This window comes from Leptodactylus fuscus, chromosome 7 (assembly GCF_031893055.1).
Source record: "Leptodactylus fuscus isolate aLepFus1 chromosome 7, aLepFus1.hap2, whole genome shotgun sequence".
Classification (NCBI taxonomy): domain Eukaryota; kingdom Metazoa; phylum Chordata; class Amphibia; order Anura; family Leptodactylidae; genus Leptodactylus; species Leptodactylus fuscus.
In genome coordinates this window covers 150,209,439-150,225,141 of record NC_134271.1, presented here as the reverse complement: position 1 = coordinate 150,225,141, position 15,703 = coordinate 150,209,439, and the positions used below count along the sequence as shown (strand labels likewise).

The following is a 15,703-nucleotide window of genomic DNA, read 5'->3' as shown; positions in this document are numbered from 1 at the left end:
CCTGAGCTGAACTCGTAATTCTGCCCCCTTGGAAATCATAGGTAGTGTGCAAACTGACAACACGGCAGCGCTCCACAATGTAACTAGGACACACCCTTCACCTCTAAACCAGAATGTTCCGAGACTCTGAACCAGCAGGGGGCGCCACAAGATGTAAACTCAGGCCTGAAAGTCCAGGGCAGTACAAGATAAGTGAAGCGGGTCGGCTGCCATCTTCCGGTGCGGGGCCCGCTCTATCCCGACACTGAAACAGCAGGGGGTGCCGTGAACTGATGCGGAGCTGCACTTTAACTCTGTAAATTATAGTCTGTTCACAAGGACACTTGGGGTTAGAGGTTTATACAGCAATTGAGAATACAAAACATTGGTCCGTAGCAGCAGCAGCAGGAGGATCAGGATGGACGCTGGGGGCGAGTTAGAAAGTGGCACCGACCGTACAGGTGACAAGCCGGATACCATAAGCTAGGAAATCCCCGATATTTACATGTGTAGAAATGTACAGCTTGTGAAGGGTTAACCATAATAATACGAAAAAATCAGTACGTGGCGAACAGCGCCTCCTACCCGGAGCAGAGGCGGCCATCTTGTCAGGTCTTCCGGCGGCTCCCTCCCTTTATAGGTGGGGAGTCTGATCTAGCAGTAGATAAGGCAATCGCTCAATAGTATAATTAAAGGGATGGCGAAGGTGAAGCGTCACTTTAATGCCTGCTGCAAATACAATGGAAGGGGAGGAGCCCTAATACTAGTCATGTGCTGCTCGGGAGCCAATCAGGTGACAGAAGGGTAAATCTACTCATCATGTGACTAGAAAAGGAGCTTTACCAGTAGAGGGCGACTTGTCATGGGCAGGAGACCTACGCGCTGCCCCATGGTCATTTTAAAGGGGGCGAGTGTATCCCTTTAAGACTGATCATTTGCCCCCTATATCTCCCTTTATTATTACAGCACATTATGAATCTAAGGGGGGGAAGAAAAATGGCAACCCCCAACCAATATCCCCTCCTCCAATCCCTACCCCTCTCCAGTGAACACTGAACTCTAGCCCTTAATATTTGGGGTAAGTGGGTGATTGGACCCGTGTATGGCGGCGCGGCTCCGCCTGTGGACCGTTTCAGCTTACGTTCCTTGCACTGATCTCAGGTTACATCTTGTATTATCCTCCAGAGCTGCATTTATAATTCAGTCGGCTGCTTTATCTCTTTTTACAATTCATCTGCCTCCTCTTATAAGTGATACAGGACTCCCCCTCCCCCAATTATAGGGCAGTTCGGAAGCCCCTTCTCTGACCTCTGCTATTCCTCCTGGAAACGTTTGGGCGTTCCCATTCCCCTTAATGACTATGTGTAACCCCCCCCCCCAGGTATCACTGTATATAGACACTGCACCGGCAGGGGATACGGGGAGAGGGGAGCTCAGCGGAGAGAAGAAAGGAGCAGAATTATGAGTACAGCTCTGGAGCACTCCGCTCTACCAGACTGAATGTAATGTGAGATCAGGGCAGGATAGGCGGAGCCAACACTTTAAGGACAATTTTTTTTAACCCCTTTCTGGCCATTACCATAGAAAGACAAAAAAAAGAAAAGATTGAGAAGGCAGAGGATGGGGGCGGGGCATGGGACAATAGGGGGAGGGGTCTCTCCTTCCTATCGGTTTTATATCACAAGGTAATAGTCACACGCTGTAAGGAGCCGGAGAGTGACTGAGGCGCCCCCTCCTGGCGTCTGCTGTACAGTAAGGGAGGTCTGTGTTGCGCCCCCTGGTGGTTGAACCCTGGATTCCTTCGCCCATGTCCTAGGGTAGTGGTGGGGCTATAGCAGGACGCAGTCCATTTCCTTCTGTCTCTGCCTACGCTCGGAGGACGGACGTGCCGATGTCTGGGGCCGTGCCTGGAACAAGGAAATAAAGAGCAGAATTAGATGACTCCGGCGCTGTGCTGACTACTGAGCGCAACGGCGAGCCGCCGGATTACACGCAGGGCGCTGACTCACCCCTCGCTTCATCCCTCCTGTCATTACAGGAGATTTTCAGCTATTTCCAGACGCCTATGTAATGGCCGACATCATGGGGCAAATTACTACACGCTAAGTAGCCAGGCCGACGCCTCGCCCCATGGCTCGTCACCCCGCACCGTGCGACTCGTCACCCATACACAATGCAAAGAGGAATGATTCACAGGGAGGCTAATGGTGGTGAAGGCCGAGCCAGTCTCAGACTGGAGGAGGAGGTCGCCACCCTGTGGCCAAAATACAGAACAGCACCCTGGTCCTATAACCCCATGGGGACGCAGATTGTTACTTTATTATTCCCTGTGGACCTGGTTACAATGTTTCACTTATCTGATGACACCAGGGCTTGTTATTTCGGGGACAAGCTAGATTTTCTAATGGATCATTTTCTATGAATGTGTGATCCTTAAAGGGGCTCTCCAGGGGTGGAGTCTATAGCCCTAGGTTCTATCATGGATGAACAAGGGGGGTACAGGTTGGCTCCTACCTTAGGTCATGTGATAGGAACCCGCGCCCCAGGTCACGCCATCTCCTCCCCCATGTTACCTGGTCTATGGGACTGGCTTTACTATTATAATGCTGTGATAGGAGGTGCGGTGGTGACTCGGGGAGTGGGTGCTGGTCCCAATCATGTAACCCAGGGTTGGAGCCAGAAACCTGTCACTCATCTGCAACAGGTTCACCCTGAGTCACACATTGGATCGTGGTGAACCGCGCCGGACTATGTGTGAGGTCCCATCTCCTACCTCGGCCATCCCCAGATGACTGCTGAGACCTGTGATGGAGTCGCTACAGTCACATGAGGAGAGTCGATGTCACTTTGACACTACGATGACCGTCGTTCCTCATGTGACTGTTGAGGTGTAACCACAGGTCTTAGCGGTGGACAAGGAGCTGTGGATGGTCTGGGAATAAGAGGAGGCCACGGAGGACCCCACTCCATAATCAGAACTATTCTAGACTTCTGCTAGATGAACCTCAAACATTTTTGCAAAGTGTGTATGGCCCCCAGCTTGTCATGACCCAGTTCACTATTAGGCAGATCCCGGTGTGTGATGTCACATGACACACGTTACCTGCTGCGGAGACTGTGGGGGCGCCTGGGCGGGGACCTGCTGCTGATACTCCTCTTTCTGCAGCTGTCGGGCCAGCTCCAGGTCGCTCATGGGCAGAGCTCCTTGTTGCTGCTGCTGGAGAGACAGCGCGATCATGTAATCCTGCAAGAGACCAAATCAGGGAGAGGGATGGGGGTCATCGGCTAGTAGAGACCCCGAGCACTGCACCCAGCAGACACCACGCTCTACCTGATCCACCTGCCGCTGCTGGAGCTGCTGCGGGGAGCTGAAGGACGCCTCCTTCTCCAGGTGCTGAGTGAGGTGGAAGTCGGAGTCACAGAAGCAGCTGTCGCCCTCCACGTTGTGCAGACTCTCCCAGATCACCTTCTCCTCCTGCAAGAAGCCCTGGTCTGTGACCAGCAGGTACAGGTGACCCTGTAAGGGGGGAGAGAGGGGTCATCCTGATGTAAGGGTGCCTCACGTGGTGGGGGGGTATAACAGGGGGTGACGGACCGCACCTTGTGCTTTATCAGTGTGCTGAAGTGATTGTTCCGGAAGAAAACGCTGAGCTCCCCTTCCTTCACCGCCGCCATCAGCTCACACAGCCCGTGATAGGTCAGCTGGGCCGCCGAGGACTCCAAGAACTGCTCTGCCAGGAGACCTGAGGAGACAATAGCGCCCCCATCTTACTACACGGCCGGACACCGCCATGACACCTGGTTTGCATGGAAGTCGACAGAAACAAAACCCGCTCAAGCTCAAAGCAGCATCACCATTTGTAAGATCTCTGCCTGCTGTCAGGGAGTGGGAACGCTAGGACATCCAAAATCTAACACTTCTCACAGCTGAGGGTTTGTTACAATGGTTTCCAGGATAGTCAGCAGTGATCTGCCTGCTCTGATTGTTACAATGTGTCAGTCAGGAGTAACAACCGTAACAAAGCCCCAGCTGTGAGAAGCATCAGACCTAAGCAGATTTTCAGCCTTTCCATGTAATGGAGAATGTCCAGATTTGGTGGCAAGCGGAGATCTTACCAGACCTACTCAGATCGGTGTAATACCCCGGGACCCTCACGGATCAGAGGCTTGGGGGAAACACCAGGTCACATGGCCTCTTTCCTGCACAGTCCAACTCATATAAATAGGAGTGAGCTGCAATACCGAGCATAACCACTACACAATGTATGGCGCTATGCTTGGTATTCAATGTACAGGCCGCAGTACTGACCCGAATACTGCGGTGTCCTGGGGGTCAGTCCCTCACCCATCTGATATGGAAGTCCCAACAAAACACTTTAAGAGGATGTTCACACCTAGGAATTTGTCAAGCAGAAAAATTTCAGCTCCAGGAATTTGAAGCCAATGTTTCTGCTTTCATGGTCGGTGGTGCAGAGCGGGGGGGTCCTTACCTTCCGTCACCTGGTTGGGGTCACTGGAGTGTTTGCAGGTGATGATCTTCTCCACCAGTTGGTTATAACTCAGTTTGCCCACAGCCTGGACAGCCTCAGCGCTCTGCAGGAACAGAAACCGTCAGCATGTAGGAAGCCGCCATATTGAGGTCAACCTAGTCATGATACTGTCACTGCAAGAGGACAGTCGTGCCTGGAGAGAATCCTGCCCCAAGAGGTGTTAAGCAACCCCCTCCCCAAAAATAAACATTCCCTGCTGAAATAGCGGGCAAAGGTCTGCATGTGAGTGGGACACGAGTCATCCGGGGTCACACAAGGTACCTGCGGGTCCACCAACCAGCCGTGGTATAATGGAATATTCAGAAGGTCAAACACGATGCACTCCGGGGTGTACTCAAAATCCGACACGCCTGTGAACCGCACGTTGACGTCCAGCCCTGTGGAAAGTTTGGGCAGCACGATCATGGCGTCGTTCACATTCTGCAACAAGACAGAGAATGCGGAGTGATCAGACACATGTTATACAAGGGGGAGTTAATAGAGAGGACATTCACTATCACAGGAGACCACCAGGGGGCCCCAGCACTCATGAGAAGAGGATGATGGGCCAAACATGGAGAGCCAGCACCTCTGTACATTACTCAGATAACCCCAAAACTAAAATGTGCACCTTGTAATATTTCATTTCTCCCACAAGGAAATGAGCCCCTTCCGGAAAATCTACTACACACAGCTGGCAAGGTCTGCGATTGGACACTACCTCACACACTGTATACTGGATCTCCAGCTGGTATATCTCTGGCCTTACAGCGGCTGCATATACCTAGAGATCTCCCTGTATACTGTGCCTCCAGCTGGTTATATCTCTGGCCCTAGAGTGGCTGCATATACCTAGAGATCTCCCTGTATACTGTGCCTCCAGCTGGTTATATCTCCGGCCCTACAGCAGCTGCATATACCTACAGATCTCCCTGTATACTGTGTCTCCAGCTGGTTATATCTTTGGCCCTGCATATACCTACAGATCTCCCTGTATACTGTGCCTCCAGCTGGTTATATCTCTGGCCCTAGAGTGGCTGCATATACCTAGAGATCTCCCTGTATACTGGCCTCCAGCTGGTTATATCTCCGGCCCTACAGCAGCTGCATATACCTACAGATCTCCCTGTATACTGTGTCTCCAGCTGGTTATATCTTTGGCCCTGCATATACCTACAGATCTCCCTGTATACTGTGCCTCCAGCTGGTTATATCTCTGGCCCTAGAGTGGCTGCATATACCTACAGATCTCCCTGTATACTGTGCCTCCAGCTGGTTATATCTCCGGCCCTACAGCAGCTGCATATACCTACAGATCTCCCTTTATACTGTGCCTCCAGCTGGTTATATCTCTGGCCTTACAGCGGCTGCATATACCTAGAGATCTCCCTGTATACTGTGCCTCCAGCTGGTTATATCTCTGGCCTTACAGCGGCTGCATATACCTACAGATCTCCCTGTATACTGTGCCTCCAGCTGGTTATATCTCTAGCCCTACAGCAGCTGCATATACCTACAGATCTCCCTGTATACTGTGCCTCCAGCTGGTTATATCTCTAGCCCTACAGCAGCTGCATATACCTACAGATCTCCCTGTATACTGTTCCCCCAGCTGGTTATATCTCTAGCCTTACAGCGGCTGCATATACCTACAGATCTCACTGTATACGGGGTCTCCAGCTGGTTATATCTCTGTCCTTACAGCAGCTGCATATACCTACAGATCTCCCTGTATACTGGGCCCCCAGCTGGTTATATCTCTGGCCTTACAGCGGCTGCATATACCTACAGATCTCCCTGTATACTGTGCCTCCAGCTGGTTATATCTCTAGCCCTACAGCAGCTGCATATACCTACAGATCTCCCTTTATACTGTGCCTCCAGCTGGTTATATCTTTGGCCCTAGAGTGGCTGCATATACCTACAGATCTCCCTGTATACTGTGCCTCCAGCTGGTTATATCTCTAGCCCTACAGCAGCTGCATGTACCTACAGATCTCCCTGTATACTGTGTCTCCAGCTGGCTACATCTCCAGCAGCTGCATATACCTACAGATCTCCCTGTATACTGTGCCCCCAGCTGGTTATATCTCTGGCCTTACAGCGGCTGCATATACCTACAGATCTCACTGTATACGGGGTCTCCAGCTGGTTATATCTCTGTCCTTACAGCGGCTGCATATACCTACAGATCTCCCTGTATACAGTGCCTTCAGCTGGTTATATCTCTGGCCCTAGAGCGGCTGCACATACCTACAGCTCTCCCTGTATACTGTGTCTCCAGCTGGTTATATCTCTGGCCTTACAGCGGCTGCATATACCTACAGATCTCCTGTATACTGTGCTTCCAGCTGGTTATATCTCTAGCCCTACAGCAGCTGCATATACCTACAGATCTCCCTGTATACTGTGCCTCCAGCTGGTTATATCTCTGGCCTTACAGCGGCTGCATATACCTACAGATCTCCCTGTATACTGTGCTTCCAGCTGGTTATATCTCTAGCCCTACAGCAGCTGCATATACCTACAGATCTCCCTGTATACTGTGCCCCAGCTGGTTATATCTCTGGCCTTACAGCGGCTGCATATACCTACAGATCTCCCTGTATACGGTGCCTTCAGCTGGTTATATCTCTGGCCCTAGAGCGGCTGCACATACCTACAGCTCTCCCTGTATACTGTGTCTCCAGCTGGTTATATCTCCGGCCCTACAGCAGCTGCATATACCTACAGATCTCTCTGTATACTGTGCCTCCAGCTGGTTATATCTCCGGCCCTACAGCAGCTGCATATACCTACAGATCTCCCTGTATACTGTGTCTCCAGCTGGTTATATCTCCGGCCCTACAGCAGCTGCATATACCTACAGATCTCTCTGTATACTGTGCCTCAAGCTGACTATATCTTGGATCCTATAGCAGCTAGAGCCACAACTTGTTTTAATGCCTTGATCTAGGGCTTGTTTGAAAGATCAGACTCCTTTCTACCTGGTTTAGGCACAGCCCTGACTAGCCCTATGTCATACATACGTCCTGGGCAGGGAAAGGGTTAAACTAATTTTCCACCAAAATCATTAATATGTTCCTGGATAACCCCTTTAATCATAACATGAGATGATTCCTTTAATGCAGTGTCGCCATCGCAGTAGCCCAGGCCTCAGCCCTGACGGTCACTGACCTGCTGGAAGTTGAGCTGCAGAGCTTCGGAGTTCTCCTGTGGTTGTATGGACAGAATGCAGTCACCTACATGGGAAAAGACAGCAGTGAACAGCAGGGACCATGGACAGGGCGGGGGGTGATTTAGGCCATGACATGGCTGTAAGGGGTGGACGGGGTCTGGCTGCAGCAGTGGGGGGGGAGGGTCACCCAATCCCTTCTCTTACCAAGGTGCGCCATGAGCTCCTCCGACGTGATCAGCTCCTTCTGAGGCGGCAGCTTGACCTGTAATAAGACAACAGCTGCATGACTAGCACAGCCACTAAAGGGTTACTCCGACATACAATAGCAGGGGTTGCAGCTTTGGGGTTTATGCTCCAGTTACATCCGGAGCTGCACAGAGTTGTCTGGCTTTCATACGGGTTCAACATGTATAGAAGGCAGAGCAGTTCTGTGATGTTGTATACAGTGTAATGTGACCTCTGTATACAGTCACCTCTACGGGACACACCCCATGTTGTCAGTACATACAAGATAATGGGCTGCAGCGAAGCAACCGGGACACGACCTGACCGCCTGTATACAGGAGCACCCCAGATATACAGAGGAGTCATGTGATGTATGTACACAGTGACTGCACCAGCAGAATAGTGAGCGCAGCTCTGGAGTATAATACAGGATAAGTAATGTAATGTATGTACACAGTGACTGCACCAGCAGAATAGTGAGCGCAGCTCTGGAGTATAATACAGGATAAGTAATGTAATGTATGTACACAGTGACTGTACCAGCAGAATAGTGAGCGCAGCTCTGGAGTATAATACAGAATAAGTAATGTAATGTATGTACACAGTGACTGTACCAGCAGAATAGTGAGCGCAGCTCTGGGGTATAATACAGGATAAGTAATATAATGTATGTACACAGTGACTGCACCAGCAGAATAGTGAGCGCAGCTCTGGAGTATAATACAGGATACGTAATGTAATGTATGTACACAGTGACTGTACCAGCAGAATAGTGAGCGTAGCTCTGGAGTATAATACAGAATAAGTAATGTAATGTATGTACACAGTGACTGCACCAGCAGAATAGTGAGCGCAGCTCTGGAGTATAATACAGGATAAGTAATGTAATGTATGTACACAGTGACTACACCAGCAGAATAGTGATTACAGCACTGGAGTATAATACAGGATAAGTAATGTAATGTATGTACACAGTGACTGCACCAGCAGAATAGTGAGCGCAGCTCTGGAGTATAATACAGGATAAGTAATGTAATGTATGTACACAGTGACTGTACCAGCAGAATAGTGAGCGCAGCTCTGGAGTATAATACAGGATAAGTAATGTAATGTATGTACACAGTGACTGCACCAGCAGAATAGTGAGCGCAGCTCTGGAGTATAATACAGGATAAGTAATGTAATGTATGTACACAGTGACTGTACCAGCAGAATAGTGAGCGCAGCTCTGGGGTATAATACAGGATAAGTAATATAATGTATGTACACAGTGACTGCACCAGCAGAATAGTGAGCGTAGCTCTGGAGTATAATACAGAATAAGTAATGTAATGTATGTACACAGTGACTGCACCAGCAGAATAGTGAGCGCAGCTCTGGAGTATAATACAGGATAAGTAATGTAATGTATGTACACAGTGACTGCACCAGCAGAATAGTGAGCGCAGCTCTGGAGTATAATACAGGATACGTAATGTAATGTATGTACACAGTGACTGCACCAGCAGAATAGTGATTACAGCTCTGGAGTATAATACAGGATAAGTAATGTAATGTATGTACACAGTGACTGCACCAGCAGAATAGTGAGCGCAGCTCTGGAGTATAATACAGGATAAGTAATGTAATGTATGTACACAGTGACTGTACCAGCAGAATAGTGAGCGCAGCTCTGCAGTATAATACAGGATAAGTAATGTATGTACACAGTGACTGTACCAGCAGAATAGTGAGCGCAGCTCTGGAGTATAATACAGGATAAGTAATGTAATGTATGTACACAGTGACTGCACCAGCAGAATAGTGAGCGCAGCTCTGGAGTACAATACAGGATAAGTAATGTAATGTATGTACACAGTGACTGCACCAGCAGAATAGTGAGCGCAGCTCTGGAGTATAATACAGGATAAGTAATGTAATGTATGTACACAGTGACTGCTCCAGCAGAATAGTGAGCGCAGCTCTGGAGTATAATACAGGATAAGTAATGTAATGTATGTACACAGTGACTGTACCAGCAGAATAGTGAGCGCAGCTCTGCAGTATAATACAGGATAAGTAATGTATGTACACAGTGACTGTAGCAGCAGAATAGTGAGCGCAGCTCTGGAGTACAATACAGGATAAGTAATGTAATGTATGTACACAGTGACTGTACCAGCAGAATAGTGAGCGCAGCTCTGGAGTACAATACAGGATAAGTAATGTAATGTATGTACACAGTGACTGTACCAGCAGAATAGTGAGCGCAGCTCTGGGGTATAATACAGGATAAGTAATGTATGTACACAGTGACTGTACCAGCAGAATAGTGAGCGCAGCTCTGGAGTATAATACAGGATAAGTAATGTAATGTATGTACACAGTGACTGCACCAGCAGAATAGTGAGCGCAGCTCTGGAGTATAATACAGTATAAGTAATGGAATGTATGTACACAGTGACTGCACCAGCAGAATAGTGAGCACAGCTCTGGAGTATAATACAGAATAAGTAATGTAATGTATGTACACAGTGACTGTACCAGCAGAATAGTGAGCGCAGCTCTGGAGTACAATACAGGATAAGTAATGTAATGTATGTACACAGTGACTGTACCAGCAGAATAGTGAGCGCAGCTCTGGGGTATAATACAGGATAAGTAATGTATGTACACAGTGACTGTACCAGCAGAATAGTGAGCGCAGCTCTGGAGTATAATACAGGATAAGTAATGTAATGTATGTACACAGTGACTGCACCAGCAGAATAGTGAGCGCAGCTCTGGAGTATAATACAGTATAAGTAATGGAATGTATGTACACAGTGACTGCACCAGCAGAATAGTGAGCACAGCTCTGGAGTATAATACAGAATAAGTAATGTAATGTATGTACACAGTGACTGTACCAGCAGAATAGTGAGCGCAGCTCTGGAGTACAATACAGGATAAGTAATGTAATGTATGTACACAGTGACTGTACCAGCAGAATAGTGAGCGCAGCTCTGGGGTATAATACAGGATAAGTAATGTATGTACACAGTGACTGTACCAGCAGAATAGTGAGCGCAGCTCTGGAGTATAATACAGGATAAGTAATGTAATGTATATACACAGTGACTGCACCAGCAGAATAGTGAGCGCTGCTCTGGAGTATAATACAGGATGTCACATACCTTCCAACGCAAAAACAGAATATTCATGATGGCGATCAAGGGGCACGGTCCATTCTCACTCTGGGTGATCACCGGCGTCCGTTCTCCTTTCCAGTTTATCCACTTCACAAAGTAATAGTCCGTCCCTGTGGCCCCGTTCCCTGGAGGTTTAGCCGCCCCGGATTCCATCGCCTCCTCACAGGGGCTGACGCTGACACTGGAGCACAGCAGATTCTGCAGAGACGGGTTCTCCATCTTCGTCTGATCACTTGATGTCTGACAACTCTCGGGCTGCTCGGATTCTACTGACGTGGAGAGGTCGCTGGGTTTGCTTGAATCTGGAATGGACTGCGAGTTGGCGTACTCTGCTCCTGCGTCGGACTGGCTGTCACTGGGCCGGGTGCTGGTGCTGTAGCTGCTGCTGTCACTAGACCCAGAGGTTTCGCCCTCCTCGGACATCTCGAGACTTTTCCCTGTCGTCGCCTCCGAAACCGAATCTGTGCCTTCACCCCGAGTGTCCGGACCAGTTTCTGCCGCTTGCATCTCTACCTCCTGCATCTTCTCACAGGCGGGGACCTCGCAGTTTTCGGTCTGCGGCGGGGCCACCGGCATGGCTTTTACCTCCTCTCCCTGATCCATGTTGATTTCGCTCCCTGACGACTCCATGAGACAATGAGCTCCGACCAAATACTCTAGTAGAAAAAAAAATATACAAAAGTACAAATTCTTGCCGGAAAAAGGCCGAAAAATTATAAATATCTTATCACGGACTCTTCAAAAACGCCCCATGTCCGAAACGTATCGCGTTGTGTACAAGAGGGAACAAAAGAGCCAGAAAACCTTTGAGGCGATCGCAATAAAGTCATAAAAAGTAGGAAAAAGTGGCGGCGAGACGCTCCAAAAATAAACTGGCTAGAAGGAGGCCATGGGAAGAATCTGGGAAGGTACCAAAAACAGCTTAAAAAACATTAAGAAAAGGCTTCTCGGAATGACCAGCCGCGCCGTCAGCTCGTGTCCTGTAGGTGGCGTGCGGGACAAGATGGCCGGAGTGCGGGACAAGATGGCCGCTTACAGTGCTTGGACGGGTCTGTGGAAAGAAGGGGAAAAAGTGTAAGTGAGGGGTCCAAACAAAGGAGTTTATTCCTAGCAGGGGGTTGGAAACCATCAGCAAGGAGAAGCCGACAAATCTGTGTCTCAAGTTGTTACTCCTACTAATATTAGAAATGGGAAAGTTTGTGTGTTTGGATGTTTGTTCCTCAATCACGCCCAAACGGCTGAACGGATTAGCCTGATATTCCATATGTACCTAGCTGGTCACCTGGAAGGAAACAGGGTAATTGCAACATTGCGAAAAGCCCAGACTCCCCAACCGAGGCCGCTGAATGTATGCACCCGATAGGCTCGCAGGCACTGTGAGGGTGGTCCGAGAAACAGTGTGCGCGCTGGAGAAGATGGTGGCGACTCGCCAAGACACAGACATGCAGCCTTCACTGTGCGAGCCACGACACATCTATTGGGAGTGGCGGGTCAGTGAGTACCACGCGGGAACTGTTGTGTTTGGGTGAGGGTGCCTGCTCCGGGGCTGAGCGCTGCTGGGGGGGGGGGGGGCGGGAAAAGGGTTTTGGGGGGGCCGCAGGAGAAGAGTTCAGGGGGGGGGGACATGCAGGCGGAGGTGAGTGCAGGACAGGCGTTTGGGGGCCCCCCGGGACTGTGAGGGAGGGGAAGCCGCAAGAGAGGAGTTTGAGGGGGGGCTGCACAGGGACACGTGGGAGGGGGTGGACACAGGAGAGGAGTTTAGGGGTGGGGGGGTGACTGTGAAAGGGGTGGGTGGACACAGGTGAGGGATTGGGGGGAGTTGTCGCCCTGGTGGTGAGGACGCACACCTACACAGAAATGTACCACAGCCGAGACGTGGGCACTGGTGGATCGTCGCTAAAAAACTACATGCGAATGAAGTCGCGGACGAATGCTAATAAAGTTTTATACTTCATCATCCCATAAAGACAGAGACGGACTGCGCCACATATCAGGGGTAAGACGGGAACAAGACGGAACGTACAATACAGGACATAGAGGGGGGGTGGGGGGGGGTCAGTGAGGAGGACACGGGGGGTAATAGTGAGGAGGACACGGGGGGTAATAGTGAGGAGGACACGGGGGTAATAGTGAGGAGGACACGGGGGTAATAGTGAGGAGGACACGGGGGTAAAAGTGAGGAGGACACGGGGGTAAAAGTGAGGAGGACACGGGGGTAATAGGGGGGTAATAGTGAGGAGGACACGGGGGTAATAGTGAGGAGGACACGGGGGTAATAGTGAGGAGGACACGGGGGTAATAGGGGGTAATAGTGAGGAGGACACGGGGGTAATAGGGGGTAATAGTGAGGAGGACACGGGGGTAATAGGGGGTAATAGTGAGGAGGACACGGGGGTAATAGGGGGTAATAGTGAGGAGGACACGGGGGTAATAGGGGGTAATAGTGAGGAGGACACGGGGGTAATAGGGGGTAATAGTGAGGGAGGACACGGGGGTAATAGGGGGTAATAGTGAGGAGGACACGGGGGTAATAGGGGGTAATAGTGAGGAGGACACGGGGGTAATAGTGAGGAGGACACGGGGGTAATAGTGAGGAGGACACGGGGGTAATAGTGAGGAGGACACGGGGGTAATAGTGAGGAGGACACGGGGGTAATAGGGGGGTAATAGTGAGGAGGACACGGGGGTAATAGTGAGGAGGACACGGGTGTAATAGGGGGTAATAGTGAGGAGGACACGGGAATAATAGTGAGGAGGACACGGGTGTAATAGGGGGTCAATACGTGAGGAGGACACGGGGGTAATAGTGAGGAGGACACGGGGGTAATAGTGAGGAGGACAACGGGGGTAATAGTGAGGAGGACACGGGGGTAATAGGGGGTAATAGTGAGGAGGACACGGGGGTAATAGTGAGGAGGACACGGGGGTAATAGGGGGTAATAGTGAGGAGGACACGGGGGTAATAGTGAGGAGGACACGGGGGTAATAGTGAGGAGGACACGGGGGTAATAGTGAGGAGGACACGGGGGTAATAGTGAGGAGGACACGGGGGTAATAGTGAGGAGGACACGGGGGTAATAGTGAGGAGGACACGGGGGTAATAGTGAGGAGGACACGGGGGTAATAGGGGGTAATAGTGAGGAGGACACGGGGGTAATAGGGGGTAATAGTGAGGAGGACACGGGTGTAATAGGGGGTAATAGTGAGGAGGACACGGGGGTAATAGTGAGGAGGACACGGGTGTAATAGGGGGTAATAGTGAGGAGGACACGGGGGTAATAGTGAGGAGGACACGGGGGTAATAGGGGGTAATAGTGAGGAGGACACGGGTGTAATAGGGGGTAATAGTGAGGAGGACACGGGTGTAATAGGGGGTAATAGTGAGGAGGACACGGGTGTAATAGGGGGTAATAGTGAGGAGGACACGGGGGTAATAGTGAGGAGGACACGGGGGTAATAGTGAGGAGGACACGGGGGTAATAGTGAGGAGGACACGGGGGGTAATAGGGGGGTAATAGTGAGGAGGACACGGGGGTAATAGGGGGTAATAGTGAGGAGGACACGGGGGTAATAGGGGGTAATAGTGAGGAGGACACGGGGGGTAATAGTGAGGAGGACACGGGTGTAATAGGGGGTAATAGTGAGGAGGACACGGGTGTAATAGTGAGGAGGACACGGGTGTAATAGGGGGTAATAGTGAGGAGGACACGGGGGTAATAGTGAGGAGGACACGGGGGTAATAGTGAGGAGGACACGGGGGTAATAGTGAGGAGGACACGGGTGTAATAGGGGGTAATAGTGAGGAGGACACGGGGGTAATAGGGGGTAATAGTGAGGAAGACACGGGGGGTAATAGTGAGGAGGACACGGGGGTAATAGGGGGTAATAGTGAGGAGGACACGGGGGTAATAGGGAGACTGCGGGGTCCTTCTTTATAGTATAAGATAGAATAAAACACTAATAAGATAATAAATGACATAAGACAAAAAGCTCAGGAAATATAAAAATATAACAAAGCGAAGATGGAAAGAGACAAAACAGCAAGAGAAAACGATGAAGAGAAAGAGTGAGAAGGAAGAGAAAACTAGATAAAGAGGAGAAGTACTGAGAAGAGGAAATAATCCAAATATAATACTAGAAGAAGAGAAAATACCCAAAAATATTAGAAAAAACAAAAAATACCAAAAACAAAAAACGAAGAATATAATATGTAAATAACATACAAAGAATAATATCATAAAATAATCCCCAGAAATAATAATAATAATATAAAGTAACAAAATATTGTAAGAAAAATAACAAAATACACAAAGTGCCGAATAAATGAGACTACAGCCAGAGTCCCGCAGTGATAGTGTCAGTGGTGCAGTCTGTGTGTCCTGGCTCAGGACTGGCTGGGACTTGTGGTGCCCCCTCCCGTGCAGGCTGTATACGCTCAGTATAGGGAGGGCTCCTGTACGTGTCTCTCCGCAGCTGCTGACATACTAGCACATGCAGGTTCCGGGGTGCTGTACCTGTGCTGGGCCCCGGGCTGGGGCGGCTCCTGTGCTCTCAGGGCCCCGGGGACTCCTCCGGCCTCTTGTTTATATTCCGGGACAGTTCTCCACATAGACCGACGGCAG

At 50.0% G+C, this 15,703-nt stretch overlaps 1 protein-coding gene across 1 annotated transcript; it reads right to left on the bottom strand.

Moving 5' to 3' along the window:
• Positions 1-323: 323 nt before the first annotated feature.
• Positions 324-15,703, bottom strand: MINDY1 (MINDY lysine 48 deubiquitinase 1). Its single transcript, XM_075283283.1, has 10 exons — positions 15,596-15,703; positions 11,067-12,132; positions 7,891-7,948; positions 7,686-7,750; positions 4,791-4,949; positions 4,470-4,572; positions 3,580-3,722; positions 3,311-3,496; positions 3,083-3,223; positions 324-1,886 (listed from the first exon to the last, which is right to left on the bottom strand). The coding sequence occupies exons 2-10, from the start codon at positions 11,709-11,711 to the stop codon at positions 1,809-1,811; spliced, it is 1,578 nt and encodes a 525-aa protein (XP_075139384.1). The 5' UTR covers positions 11,712-12,132; positions 15,596-15,703; the 3' UTR covers positions 324-1,808.

What these genes read in the sequence shown, in the direction of transcription:
- MINDY1 (XM_075283283.1), bottom strand. Translation starts at nt 11,711, where the DNA reads ATGGAGTCGTCAGGGAGCGAAATCAACATGGATCAGGGAGAGGAGGTA. An exon ending in GCACACTGATAAAGCACAAG is followed by an intron (nt 3,497 to 3,579) that starts GTGCGGTCCGTC and finishes CCCCCCTTACAG; the next exon opens with GGTCACCTGTACCTGCTGGT. An exon ending in AGCAGCGGCAGGTGGATCAG is followed by an intron (nt 3,224 to 3,310) that starts GTAGAGCGTGGT and finishes GGTCTCTTGCAG; the next exon opens with GATTACATGATCGCGCTGTC.